Here is a 14,740-nt window from a genome sequence, read left to right on the forward strand (position 1 = left end):
AGATCTGATCTTCCGCATAAATCGTTCAGGAGCGATGCCGCTTCCTCCACGGTGTGAAGGTAGAGGAACACAGAGGGGCGTCAGAGAGGGCCGCCAGACGCTGCCCTGCTCGGGAAGGGAAAATGTCACACCACCCGTGCAGACGAAAAACCAAACACCCAATTTTATTTTTACAACGTGAGTTACTGTCTTGTGTGTGAGTGAGTCACCAAAAGGAGGCTCCGCTTGGGTTTCGCCAACTCCTCCGCAGTGGCCTCTGACCTTGGCTGGGTTTGGGCTGGTTCTGGCTCCGGGCAAGGGTGAACGGGCTCCAAACCTTGCACTTGATGGTGGTGTGTTTCGCCGTGCACTGTGGAAACGGATGTTCCTGCTTGCTTCGCAGAATGACTCCCGACTAAGGCTGAAGTCGAGTCATCTAGTTTTCTTTGCAACCCCGTTTAAAAGGTAGGAAAGTAGATCCTCTTACCATATAAAAGGCTCGTCTAAGATACACCTCAAACTACAGGAAACCGTGCGCCCTTTTATCTCAACTTATTAAAAAACTGTGTAAAGAGAAACTTTTTTTGCCCCTTGGGGCAGCATGGCTTTATTTGACACTAGAAACCCACTGGACATGGTGGTAAAGTGCATGGACAAAAGCGAAACTTAGTTCCTGGAGTGCGTCCTTTTGTAATGCATGCCTGGGACAGTGATCAGTCACTAGACTTTAAGGTTTTTCATGGTCATGGAAACCTCAAGGCTTGTCTACGTTTCTTTGCTTGTGGAATATTTTCTGCGGGATCTCTGGAGCGACTGCTGGCCCACAGTCAAGTTCACCTGCATCTCTTCATCAGGACTGCCCTGGCTTACCGGCTGGTGGCTGGATCCCCAGGTGGTTTCAGGGCAAGGACTGTTGTGTTAAAACCACCTGCCATCTGTTGGTGAAAAATTTTGGGCTTCTAAATGATGAGTCACTTATTTCTCCTGCTGTTCCTTCTGCTGCCAGGACTAATTTACCTCTTAGACCATATCAGGGGAGATGCTGGGAAAACTAGTCTTGAAGCTTTGTCCTATGCAAAGTTCACGTCCCTAATGACCACTATTCCTGGTGAAGTCGCTAGAAAGGTGGGGGAGGACTCGCCTTTGCATTTCCACAGGGCCGGCGAGGGGACAGCAAGAGCCTATCTGCTCCTCACTCCAGGGTCCTTCGCAGGTAAACCTACAGCCACCCACTTCGGTCGGGTTGGAGTTGAGAGCCCCGAGGTGCTTCCACATTTCCTTGCCAGTGGTCCCTTAGTGGGACGCCAGTGCCGGCCACCCATGTGTGATACTACACTGAGGGTAGGTCCTCAGTGACCACTGGTTTGATGAATGAGTGAGGTCTGTGACTACAAAGTGGTCACCCAAGGCCACCCATGAGACCAGGGTGCCCACATGACCGTGCCACCTACAGAGTCATCCCTCTGACAGTCTGATAGAGGCCACTCTTGCCAACCTCCAAAGGAGAGTACTCAGAATGATTTTTAGGAGAAATTCAGGAGACTCTTGCCACACAGAGCTTGGTGCTATCCTGTAACCTAAAAGCAAGAGCTATGGGAAGGTGGGAAGGGTGGGTAGCCAGGGTGCCTGGGGACGAGGACTTGGATTTCACAGCAGAGTCCAGTGCTTTCCCAAGAAGGTGAGGTTGTGAGCCCCTCTGTCCGCCAGAGCACCGTGGCCGGAGTCCTGCACTAAAATAGAAGCCGCGCTTCTCCACTGACTCGGTTTCACACAAATCAATTTTTATTGTGTCATCATCCTTTTGTTCCCAAAGAAGTTTATTAGGGTGGCTCAAATCTAGCTTTATTCACATGTCCTAAGACACCCTAAAATATTTCTATGTTTCATGCCTTCCACTTTTTTTTTGCCACCCCCAAATTCCAAGCTAAATTGCAGCAGCAAAACCGTAAGTGCAGAAGACTCTAGCTCCCTCGAGCACTGTTTCACTGAAGTTTTCTACAGATTTCCTGCCTGGAGAAATTACCGAGTCCCAGGTGGGTGGGATTTTATTCTTACCATAGAGTAGGTGTGCTTTTGTGGGAGGATCTTCCCCCAGCCTCCTAGATCAGAGGCGGATATGCACCTGAGTCCTGGGTGGGAGGTAAATGCCTGTACTGAGAGTACCGGGCTCGACCCCCCAGTCCCCTCCATCATGGTCGCTGATTGGGAGAGGTGGCCAGCTGTGTGGGCCTGCCCGAGGTGCTGCAAGCCCCAGCTGACCTTTGCAACCAAGCTGGTATTAGAAAATTGGACCACACATTCTGAAAGAACCCACTCTCGAGTGATCTGGGTGGTGTGGGATGCAGGAAGGACAAGGTGAGCCTTCTTTAGAGGAAATGATGTTGGCGTTAATCTCCATGGCTGAGTATCAAGTTGCCGGAAGTAACATTTCCAGCTGCCTTCCTTATCTACGTACAAGACGCACTTGTTGCTGAGGCTGCCACGGTGATAGGCTTCTAGAACCCCTGCCCTCTCTGTGTACCCAGGGGCAGGGAGAGCGCATCCATACCCAGCGCTCTGTGATGGCTGAGCTCTTGAGGGACCGGCTTCCCTACTCTGAATGGTGATTTGGCTACAAAGAGGATCCTGAGGAGAGCTGGAAGCCTTGCTGAACTCCCGATACAAGAGAACTTTGGCAAACTGTCCACGTCACCACTTCAGAGTTGGAAAGCCAAGACCCCGTGGTCTTCAACACAGCTAGGGGCTAAGGCATTCAATCAGACAGACACGTGGGCACATGGTCTCTCAGCACAGGTGCAGCCGAGTGACGCCCGACGGAGGCACCCTTGTCCTCCCGGAGGTTCCGAAATCACAGAACAGGGGCACTGCTGTCCCCACTCCAGGGAGTCTCTGTTGGAAGGAGGCGAGGCACTGAAACCACGTCTCCATACCCAGATAGGCCAAGGGGGCCTTCGGTGCAAACTAGTACAGACTTGTAGTTTGTACAGTTTAAAAACAGAAAGATTCCATTAGTGACAAAAGCAAAGGAAATCAGATTACACCGGTTTTTCTCAGTTTGGGAAGAGTGCTACATACAGACAGTAGCTACCGGTATTTGCCAACCTACTTATTCTCTATTTAAAAGTGGCTACTTGGCTAATCCATGGTGGTGGAAGCAATTCACTTTCTAGCTCTCAGACTATTTCAGAAACGTTGATGTGTTGGGGGATTCGTATTAGCAAAAGACTTCTTCTCTCCTCTGAAGCCACATCACACAAACAGTAATCCCCAAGAAACGCCAGCCACCCAAGCCCAGCCAAGGGGCTGCTTCCAAGATAGTGTCAACTGCCTGTTTCTTAAAGATGTTTACAAGAAATACAAATGCCAGTTCGACATTTCCTGAGCCCTGGTTATTTACCAGACTAGAATCCTCTCTGGGAAGTATTTAATCCCGCACCAAATACAGAAAGGCAAACCATTGGCTTCAAGAGAGTGAGAGTTCATTGGAAAGGCACGCGGGTGCTCCAGAAAGGACCCAGAACTCGGGGAAGGGGGAGACCTGGTCACCGTGGTTACAGCAACAGCCCTGGTAACCTGCCAGTCCACTCCAGGGCTGGAGGCAATTTAACGACTGGAGGAGAACCTTCTCAGTGCGCTTGGCGCACGTGCAAACTTCACTCCTTCAGAGGAGGGGCTGTGAAGATGAGTGCCAAGGATCACAGCCGCACCAGGTTCACATGGCACTTGGTACTGAGCTGCCGGGAAGGACACAGCACCCAAGCGTGCTCCTTACTCAGAGACCCAGGACCCCAGCTGGGGCACTGTGGACTCAGGGCTCCCCCTCCCCTTCTTCCTGAGAGATGCCCAGCACCGACTTGTGGGGGATTTTGCACTCCTGCAGAGACCTGGTGAGGTCAGAGAAACGTCTCCTGGGCACCCCCATCACTGCGATGCTGCAGGGCTGGTAACTGGCCTGGTTCTGGTGTTCGGCCACGGCTACGACGGTCTGTAAGGCGTCGGTGGGCCGGAAATGGTGAACGAACCTTCGGCCCGACGGCGATCTGACGGCCAGCAGAAGCCTCGGCTCTCGATCTGATGTCTCCTCCACGTCCCCAGCCCTGGGGGAGGTCTGTCTCCTGGTCTGGATGATGACTTTCCTCTCTGGGGAATAAGCAGGAGTTCTGGAATCATCTTCACTTGTCTTCACGGTGCCAGTCTCCTCTTGGTCAAGAGCCTGGATGCTGCCCAGCTGCAGGGAGCCGACCTTTTTAGCTACTGTTTCCACAGACCCCTCCTCCAGGGTCTTCCTGTTGATGGAAGGGAGGACTGGGTATTTATTGAGGGAAGAGGATGCGCCAACCGGCACCTGTTGCAGCAGCTCGGGGATCTCATCGGGAGCTCCCGGGTTTGGAGACTTGGGGGCACAGGCTCCCGGTCTCTGGCTGCTTGGCGACTCGCAGGGGATGGCTGGAGGCAGGGAGGCTGGCGCGCGGTGAGGGCACAGCTCTGTGCCCTGTGGTCTGTGCAGACTGGGCCGCGTCCGTCCCTTGGCGGACTTGGGCCTGAGGACGTGCATGTTGGCCGAGTCTGGCTGCCAGATGAAGCTGTCAGCTGTCGAGCTGCCGACGGTGCTGCGTTCAGGGGGGGCTAGGTTCACAGGGGCTTCTGTGGCCATTGCTTCTGCAGACCCCTAAGGAAGCAGGAGAGAAGAGAAGCCGTGGATTACACTTCCCAGGACTCCTGCCTCCAAGCCAGTCACCCCCAGGGGCCGGAATTAGTGCCAACTGGCCAGGAGGGCTTCTCTCTGGATTTCGGGCATCGGGGGAGGGGCACCGGCTGCCATTCATTCCTTCGCTCTATCAGTCATTCCAATCACTTGGAAAAATCAGTGAACCAAGAGTGAGGGAAGACAGGTGTGGAGCCCACCAGTAAAGAGGTATTTTCAATGAGTAATAATTGACGTGAAATAAACAAAGTAGGCACCACAGAGTGACTGGTGGTGGCGGGGAGACAAATTCTTATTCTCACGGGGGTAGGGGATACTTTAAGCTGAGAGACCAGAGGGATGAGAAGCAACAAGCCTTGTCACAATCCAGAGCGGGGACTGGCTAATTTTTTCTGAACATGTTTTCAGTATTTGGGAGCCACGTGATCTCTCTTCCAATGATTCAGCCCTGCCCTCGAAGCCACTGACCCGTTTTCCCTCTCCCCTAGGCCTTTCCTGACTCTCCCTTTCTACCCACAGTTTGACCTTCCTTCCTTTTCCTTCCTCTTTTCATTCAGCTTTGCCGCCCTTTTAGTTACTATTAACAGTAACAGTAATCCCCAAGGTGTCTCTGCACAAATCACTTAATGTCAAAAATCCCTCCACTGCCCTACCTTTGTCACCAGGGGGGTGGGGAAGGGGAGGGGGGGCACCGTTGCTGATCTTGGCCCATTGGCCAGAACTCACAGGGAGGTACACAGGTTCTAGACCAGGGGCCAGCAAGCCTTTTCTGTAAATGGCCAGATAGCCAATATTTTCAGTTTTGCCGGCCACGGGGTCAGTCGCAACTCTACAACTCTGCCCTTGGGGTGTGACAGCTGCCGCAGACAGCAGGTAAATAAACGGGTGAGGCTATGTGCCAATAAAGCTTCGTTTATGGACACTGACCTTTGAATTTCATATCATTTTCATGTGGCACAAAAGATTCCTTTTCTTTCTATTTTTTTCCCCAACCATTTAAAAGTATAAAGCCTATTCTTAGCCCACAAGCCACACAAAACTGGCAGTGGGCCATCGTGTACCAAACCGTGTCTTAGACCCACTCCACAGGGGACTCTGCGCACGCGCTAATCCTACAGATGTAGGAGCCAGAGGGTGAGAGCAACTGCCCCCTGGTCACAAAGCCAGTTATTGGTAGAGCCTGAACTAGAACCCAGGTCTTGTGACACCCGGCCGTGTTCTGGAGGACCAGGCTTCGCCTTCTGTCTTCCCAGCTACCTGGTGAACACTCTGAGGGCCTCTGTATGTGCGTCTCCCGCTAGGGGTGCTCATGCGTGCTAGCCAAATCCCACAGAAGCCCCGTGTTCCCAAGGTCGGTAGGAGGCGTGGGCATTCCTCTGTGCAGGCCCGAATTGCCAGATCGGGTCTCTTTCTCCCCTCCTCACCATCTAGGTGGCCCCTTCATTAACCTGATTACCACCACCTCCCCCTTCCACACCCTGCTTACATCCTTCCCTGGACACCGTGGGGCGTCTAGGGCTCCTGTCCTCCCTTGGAATCCTGACCACCACTGCACAGGCTGACCAGGTGTCTCCCCACCCTCTAAAGGCCTTCTGGTAATTTCCCAGTGCCCCATGGTCCCCAAGCAGCAGCATGTCTGAGTGCAAAGGAACCAGGACCTGATGTCCTAAGTCTGGGGTTCTGAGGCAGGCTCTGCCGAGAGTTAGCTGAGCCACCGTGGGACCGCCATTCTACCTTTCTGATACATCTCTTTCCTCATCTATAGAATTAGCCATATGACCTTGAAAACATTATTTAAATACCTCCCAGGTCAGTCCCTTTATCTGCAACAGGAAGACAGTAATACAAAATCATGGAACCACGGCTGTAAGCACCGGGCTCAGTGCATGTGTAGTCAAGGCTTAAGAAGAGTTAAGGTTCTTTTGCTTTTGTGTCTGGTTTTCTGTTTGCTTAGTGTTTTCTATTATTTTAGGTCCAAAAGCCCTACCTGTTGCTGCAGAGCTTTTTCCCCACGGGGCCTTCGGTGGTTCTGCTCCTAGTCACCTCTAACCAGCCAGGCAAATCCTGGGACCCGTGCGTGCCCCGCCCACTGCACAGTAACGCGGGAAGGTTGATTTCAGCGAGCTACTGCCTATGAACTTGCCTCAAAAATGCAGAATAATGCTTTTTCTAAGAAATGCCTTCTAATGCCCCACTTTAATTGCATCCTAACCTCAAACCAACTTACTCCAAGCTACCTTCGTCACACAATCCTGAGCAATGCAATTCCAGCCCTGTAGCTTTGCATTCTAACATTATCGTTCTGTGCCTCTTACCCATGTTGCCAAATTTTAGAAAGTATCCCACTCCTCTCCATTGAAACCATACCCAAACAAAACACAGTCTTCCCCTACGTTCCCAAGGTACTAGCCAGTTCGAAAGCTACCCTCCCTTTCTTAACTTAAAGGCCTCTATGTTTGCTCCACTCCGTCCACAGACTGGGTCTTTCCACACTCCCATCTTCCACTTCTCACTAGGTTTTCACACCCAGTCTGGCTGCTGGGAGTTCAGGAACCTTCTCCTTGGCATGAAAAAATGCCGGCCCGTCTCCTTGTTAATTTAATCTATTTTCTGATCAACTGTGAAGAATGTGGTTTTTCCGCTGTTGGCTTAGTTCTAAAGTCTTTCATTTGTAATTAAGCAGCTCTACACTTTAACTCAGGATGACACGAGAAGGTCGTAATTGTCCAACTGTTCTGCCAAAGATAAGTTCAATTCGGGAACGAGCTCCCCTTCTCGGCGCCTCCCCCCCCTCCAGGAATGGCTATTAATTTGCCACAGCTTCTACAGAATTATCACAGACTTGGCTTCTAACTCCCACACATGCCTCGGGAAGGTTTAACTGTCAGTAAGTTTGGTAACTTAGAAACCTCTTCCTTAACAACTTTGATGAGGAAAGTCATGTGTTCTCGCAGGCTCTCTGCTGGATTATTTTTAACAGTAAAACTTGAGTATGTGCATGCACTTTCTATACCTTTTGGTACTATATAATTATCCATGTTCAGGGGGTGTCATATTCAAGACACCCTGGTCATAAGATAACATGACTGCGAGCTATCTCAGAGAAAAAAACCTCAATTATGACTAATTCCTATAAGCCCACTCATGGTTATTTAGAGATTAACACCTCCTTCAGGTAAAACCGTTCCATCGAACCTGCTTTCATAACCCACTGCCTCCTCCTGGGTGCAGGGACCATCTGTTACACGGAGGGAGCACCAACTCTCCCCAGCATCTATTCCATAGAGAGGGGAAGCTGGGGGGGAACAGGTGTTTGGGGACCTGGGCCAACCGTGCCTTTGTACCCACACCTTGGGTCCCGAACTCTGCCCACCCCCCTGGGTCCAGGAAGGCTTGGGCAGTGCCCATCATTACCCCACTCAGCTCATTTCCCCACCTCCGGGCCTGGCAGCCACGAAACCACAAAGTGATTTGACAAGATCTAGGTGTAGGCATCCATCAAGCTGTCAGCTGAATACGCAAGTGGCCTGTTTACTTAAACAGAATAGCTGCACCCCAGAGGCCTGCCAGGAGTCGGGAAACAAACATTCTTCGTAACTGTTTCCAGGGAACTGCCAAAAGGTGCCCATTGCTTAAGATGAATTGCCAAATCAACTGGAAACGAAGAACATTGGACAGGAAAGGCTGAGGCCATATTCCTGCTTTCCAAAGGAGCCCACCTCTCAGCACAGGGTCAGACCACCCCATTTCACTCACAACCCAAATCTAAACCCACAGCAAATGCAGTAAAATACACCCACCCACATACCATCTGCTGATACATACCGAGGATGCATACATTTGAATTGGTCTTTTAAAAATGTTTATCAGTTAATACTATCCCCTGCCAACAACCCCCCCCCCCCCTCCGCCCCCTGTGAGGCTTTCAAGATGAAAGCACTCAGAGGAATCAACAGGAGATGGTAGTTGGCCTGAGCAGGAGAAAACTTTGGTACCATTCCCAGTTCTACCCCCGACTAAATGATTAGAATGCACTGTCCCACGCAGAGTGCCACGTTTAAAAGGGGGAGTGGAGAAATTGGACCACAAGCCACCAAGTGATCAAAGGTTTGGAAAAGGCAGTGGGGATGGTTGCAAGAGCAGCGTGGGGGAGGGGGGAGGTGGAGGAGGAGAGCTCAATTATTTCCAAGTACGGAGAGCTCTAAAAGGAAGGAGCTGAGCTGGAACAGCGGAAGCAGGCATTTGGGGGAGGGGCAAGAAAGAACGCCTAGAAAGTGAGAGGTGCTTGGGGGAAAGAGCATGGGTCTGGGGGAGGCTCTGATCCGGTTCCGGTCTCTCCGTGTGCAGGACGTCCTTTGGGCCCTGTGGGTCTGTCCGTGTCCCCCGTCCGCACTGCCCTGCCGGGCGCGGTTTCCCAGGCCCCTCGGCTTCCGCGGAGCCCGGGAGCTGTCCCATTCCGGCAACGGTGAGCTGGGCCGGGCTGGCTTTGCCCCGCGAGTTGCCGCTTCTCCCCGGGCCCCGTCCTGTACCCCGGGGGCGCCACCGGGGCCGAGGCCGGGGAGCCCCCGCCGCGTCCCCAAGCGGCAGAGCGCGCTCACCTGGGCCGCTGCTCCATCCGCCGCCGGCGCCCGGCTCCGTCCCGCTGGTAAACAGCCCGCGTCTCCGGGGCAACGCGGCGGAGGGGGCCACGTGCTTCCGGTCGGTGGGGCCCGGGGGCGCGCGGGTGGGGGTCCTCCTGGCTCCTCTCCCGGGGCCGGGCTGGGGAGCACCGTGGGCTGTGACCTGGGGGCAGGCCCCGGCCCGCTCAGTGACCCCGGTTTGGGGAGAAGCTGCTGGACTGACTGATTTCTGGGCACCCTCCAGGCTCAGTGGCTGCTTTTAGGGCTTGTGTTGAGTTGGGGCCTCTCGTCCTTGTCTGTTCTCAGTGCAAGCCTTCAACACCGAGTCCGTGACCTCCCTTCCACATCGGCCCCCCACTCCCGGCCGCTGCTGGACCCTTGATATCAACTACATCTGCCCTGCTTTGCCCCTCCTAACCACGACCCCTCTACTTCCAGCAACCCCAGTCACCTCTACCCCATTTGTCTTTCGCAGCCCATTGCCCTCTGCGCTTTCTTGCCGCCCACCAGCCTGCTTCTTCCCTGCCCTGTCCAGCCCACGGTCCTTTGCCCAGGCCATTCCCTTGCGAGAATCCCCCATGCCCTTGTCCTACTACCTCTCCCTCCCTCCCACCTGATGAAACTCCATCAGTCTACCTACACCCAGGGGCTGAAGACACCTGGACCAGCCACGGACTTCAGCGTAATTTGCGGAAAGCTGTGGTCTCCAACGTCTCCTGGACCCTTAACCCCACCCAGAAATCCTTCCACTCCCCCTCCCCCCCGCCCGTTTAGTTCTGTCTCTTCTCTCCTTCGTGGTTATTTCAAACCTTGTCCTCTCTCCTGAAACCTCTCCCCTCTCCCCTGCCCCTCCTCCCACGCAGAAGAATCCTCACCTCCCTCTTCAGAGAGAAAGGAGAAGCCATCCTATGGAAGCCTTGTTAGTGTTCTGCCATCAGACTACACATTTGCCTGCTTTCCTCCGTCCCTCCTGCTCGAATGGGAGGGTACACGTCCTCTGACTCTGTCCAAGACCTACTGCTCTTCCAAAGGGCCCCGAAGCCAGTTCCCTGCTACAGGGCCACACACATACACTCCAGACCTTTGCTCCTGCTGTTCCCGATGCCTGGAAGATTCTTCTCCACCTTCCCCAAACTCTGCCTCCTCCCTTCCTTTGCCTAATGCCCACTTACCCTTCAGATCCCAACTTGATGAATGAAGACTTTCTTCCAAAATGAAATTAAGATAGCTTCAGAAGGAGCCCTTACTGGACTATTATTGTCTGCCAGGCACGGTTCTAGACTCTTGGAATGTGCAGATGGAAGATAATGTTAGTAGACATCCAAGACCAAATTATCAGAGGAAAGAATTAGGATTCATTACCTAGCATTGCGGCCAGATATCTGCTATCTTGTGTATCCCGGGCACATGGACACAGGATTGCGATAGGGCATGACTCCATCCGCCAGACAAGATGGTCACAGTTTGGTTGAGGAGGTGTGTCACACGTCCCTAAAGAGTTACAAATGAGATTGTTTTCAATACAGTTTGAGCCAAGAATGGAAGAGCGGGTGCAGGCCGGACGTGGTTATGTGCCATGTGACTGACAGTGATAGGAAGGTCTTCGGGCCCCGGGAGGAGGGGATCATTTCGGCAGCGATGTTTCTTCCTGTGTCAGCAAAGCTGCACCTGACCTGTGGGAGCTGCTGCTGGGCACGCCTCCTGCTAGGGTCACCCCCTGACCCGCCCTGGGCATCTGGGGTGGCATCTGAGGCCCCAAGAGGGTGCAGGAGGTGATGGTTTTAGGAGCTATTGGCTTTGCAGCTCTGTGCTAGTGGTGGCTTATTTCTTGTAAATGATTCTGTCAGAAATATCTAAGCAATGCTCTTCAGGCCTTCGACGCCCACCCAAAAAAGATTAAAGTAGATTCTTCATCAGCTATTTTAATAGCACCTAAGAATTATGCAATCTTTTGGAAAATCAAATTGGCTTCTCCCCCTGCCCCCCGCCGTGTGTGTGTGTGTGTGTGTGTGTGTATGTGTGTGTCCCCACGTGGGCATGCACTGAAATGGTGCTTATGCCTAGGGTCTGTTTAATATTCAGCAGCAGGTGCCCTTTGCTCCCTGGTGTCAAGTATCGTGCAGTGCCAGGGGGAGGCTGGAGGGAAGGAACCAACCAGCCAATTGCTGTGCCTTCCTGCTCTTTAAAGAGAGAGGTGACTTTGCTACATTTGTCTCCCCTCTTTCTTTAAAGAGCATGTCTTCAAAGGACGAACCTTATAATGCCCCGTCTCGGGCACACGCGCACAATGGATTCTCAGTAAACATGGCCAGAGGTGCCTGCCTTGCCAGGTTAAATGTGGACTCACCCTCCTTTCCAGCCATGGTTCCCTTACTCCCTGGCTTTCTCCATGGGGTCCAGCCAGCTTGGTCCCCAAATAGGCCTTCAGTCTTTTCATCTCCAGGGCCTTTGCTCATGCCCACCCCACCCTGCTTCCTTCCTTGAAGTCAATCCAAATGTACTGATCCTTCAAGGCCGCTGTTAAAAAGTCACCTCTTTCATGGAGGCCTTTCCTGACCACCTCCTCCCCACCCCCAAGCCTCATGGGCTTTTGCTGATCCCTTTTGGTCCAGTGGAATGTGCCCAAGATGGCAACATGCACCCTCACCAGGTCAGTTCCTCTGATCTTCAGGGCTGTCTCCCAGAAAGGCATCGTTGGCCTCCTTTGCCCAGAAAAACCAACTGACCCTCAGGGTCCTTCAAATTCTTGAGTGGCAGAGCAGTTCCAGAACCCCAATCTGGCTGATTCCACCCCATACTCCAGAGCCCACTCCCACCCTGGCACTCCCACATGGCGCCTTTACCTGTACCCGCCTATTGTGCTGGTTGTGAGGTGGTAGGCATGGCCCCTGGAGTCCAGGCTTGAGTTCGAATCCCGGCTCCACTACTTGCTAGCTGCAGACCTTGGGTAGCTGATTACACTTCCCTGCCCCTTGCTTTCTATCTCTATAGAATGTAGGTGGTTAAGAATGGGAGTGTGGCGGGGGTGAAATCAGACGCTACCTGTAAAGGTCTTAGCACAGTGCCGGGCACATGGTGAATGCTTGGCGAGGGTTAGTGCTCATTATCGTGTTGGTTTCACCCTCCGGTGTGCCTCTCCTTCAGCTCCTCCTGAGCTCCTCTAGGCTAGGAACGTGCCTGTGTCTGAGTCCCCTGCTTTGCCCACACAATGCCTGCTTCACAGTAGGCGCTCAGCAAATGAAACTTAAATTAATTAAGAGACAATGCTGATTCCACAGCTGGCTTTTCCACCGAGGGACCCGGCTGGCTGCCACTTGGTATCCCCCAGGGATATCTGATTTGAAGTCTAAATGACCTCCCCCAGGGTTGGGCTGAAGGCAAAAGCTTCAGTGTCTCAGCAGCTTGTCCCCAAAGAGCAGCTGGCCTCTTTTTGAACTAGCAGCTTCCAGATTTTGGAGTCTATACCCAGTGTATTATTCTGCCCTTGATCCCATTAGACGTGTTGATTGAGACCCTGGATAATCTTCAAGCAGAAGGGGGAGAGGCCAAGAGGCTTCTGGTAGAGAGGCCAAGAGGCTGGCACAGTTACTATGCATCCTGTTGCCTCAGCTTCCCAAGAGGCCCTGCAAGAGGGAAGTTTCTAGATAACGAAATCTGCCTCTTGAAGTACTGCAGGTTTCTATTGTTTCCCCATATTGTTGGAAAACATCCATAAATGTCGTGCCTCCTTGCCCGTCTTCTTAAGCAGAACATAGAAAACATGGTACCTCACCTTGGCTACAGTTGACCAAGTGCTTTCGACCTCAGGAACTTGTTGAATCTTGCTGGCAATCCGTGGGGGGTCAGGCTCATTGTCTCCACCTCACAGGTGATGAAGCGAAGGCTCAGGGACCTTAAATGGCTCTCCCAGGAGGTGGTGGTGCCCTGCTCCAACCCTCTTCTCCGACAGAGAATCTGGAGTTATTTGCCCTGCACCTTGGCAATCTCCTACACGATGCAGCCTTTTCTTGACGACTTGAAGTCAACAACCACTCCAGGCGCAACAGTGTTGCTGTAGCTAGAACCATCTGCCCCTATACTCAGTGGCCCCAGGTTCGTAGGCTTGGTCTGTTACTGTTTTCATCACTCCCGTCTCTCCCTTGCCTGCCTCCTAACAGCCTCCACTATAACTCCCTTCCTGTTCAACCGCTGCGTCTGAGAAAAGGAGGCTGACCCCTTGCTGGGATCGTGTCTCAAATAAGAGCGCTTGTGGCATCTGCTTGGATGCTCGGGCCATTTTGGTTTTGTTTTCTTAGCGGTGTTTTGGATAGGTAGAGCTCTCGGCGCAATGCCCCACAGGGAAGCAGGAGAACAGCTCAGGGTTCGGGATGCCACCTTTGGCACCCACACACCTGGGGCGAGTCCTGGCTCCGTCACTTTGCAGGGCAAAATACCCAACCCCCGCCAGTCTCTGTTCTCCCATCTAGAAACTGGGGTTGATCATCTAGGCCACATGGGGAGTATTGGAAGAGGATTTAGGGAGATAATCCACAAACCCTGCTTAGCCCATGCTGGCCCTCGGTAGTGTATATTTTTGTTTCTATTTCTGTAACTCAAAACATGATCGGACTCTGATCATTCATTCATTCCTTCATTCATTCCTCAAATATGTATTTATTTCCCATCTCTCCGTGCCTGGCTCTCTTATCTGCACAATGAGGGTGATAGCAGTACTTCTCCAGCGGGGAGCCGGGAGGACTTACTGTGAGGTGCTCAGAAGCCTCGCAGGGTGTAGAAGTGTGACACACCCCCAGGCCCTGCATGTGCCGGTAGGCACTGGGAATAAATAGGTGAACGAAAAGCGTGATCTTTGACTTACGGAGCTCACGGGTTCTTCCCTCCTTATTTTCTCCATGGGGAGAAAAGCCAACCAACGTTTCAGCGTTGTCTGTGTCAGATGAATTGATGGGTCTGAGAGCATTGCTCACAGAGACCTGCCAACCCGCCGCTGCCACGCTAGAAGCTGACACTAGAGTCCATGCCATGCTCCCCACCCCGCCCCCCACGCTCTCGCCCTTCCTCACGTCCCTGGGCCGCCAGCCCTGTGATCTTGCTTTCAGTTCAGCACAATCCAAAGCACCTGCAAAGGATCAGTCAGAGGAGAGAACCGTGCCCATCTTGCCTAAGTCATAGCCGTGGAGGCCAGTGTCTGTGAAAATGCTCTGTCACCCTCAAAAGGCCACACGGGCAAGAGGTCTAGGCAGGGAGCCTGGTGAGGGGGAAAGAGCGCCGAATTTGGAGGTTGGGACCAGAGGTTACGTCCCGGTCCTGCCGCTTGGTAGCTGTGTGTCCCTTCTCTCTGAGCCTTGATTTCCTCAACTGCCAAACAAGAAAGTGATAGGCTCTACCTGTCTGGTTGTATGAGGAGCAGATAGGAGTGGAATACAAATTTAAGGTA

At 52.8% G+C, this 14,740-nt stretch overlaps 2 protein-coding genes across 4 annotated transcripts in view; one reads left to right on the forward strand and one right to left on the reverse strand.

Annotated features, from left to right (window-relative positions):
* UBXN10 (UBX domain protein 10) overlaps positions 1–14,740 on the reverse strand; it is a 16,400-nt gene continuing 1,660 nt past the window's right edge. Inside the window, exons 2-4 of one of the 3 annotated variants that reach the window (XM_032392245.1) lie at positions 13,076–13,240; positions 10,666–10,794; positions 1–4,648 (exon numbers count right to left, since the gene is read on the reverse strand). In XM_032392245.1, coding sequence (XP_032248136.1) covers positions 3,788–4,633 — 846 coding nt within the window. In that variant the 5' untranslated portion in view covers positions 4,634–4,648; positions 10,666–10,794; positions 13,076–13,240 and the 3' untranslated portion in view covers positions 1–3,787. Of the gene's footprint in view, positions 4,649–9,282; positions 9,351–10,665; positions 10,795–13,075; positions 13,783–14,740 lie in introns of those variants that run through there. The other 2 variants (XM_032392236.1, XM_032392254.1) reach the window with 2 other exon arrangements.
* PLA2G2C (phospholipase A2 group IIC) overlaps positions 8,945–14,740 on the forward strand; it is a 20,783-nt gene continuing 14,987 nt past the window's right edge. Inside the window, exon 1 of the mRNA XM_032392268.1 lies at positions 8,945–9,149. The gene's annotated coding sequence lies outside the window, so the exon portion shown is untranslated. The remainder of the gene's footprint in view (positions 9,150–14,740) is intronic.

Source organism: Phoca vitulina, unplaced genomic scaffold (assembly GCF_004348235.1).
Source record: "Phoca vitulina isolate PV1807 unplaced genomic scaffold, GSC_HSeal_1.0 scaffold2, whole genome shotgun sequence".
NCBI lineage: Eukaryota > Metazoa > Chordata > Mammalia > Carnivora > Phocidae > Phoca > Phoca vitulina.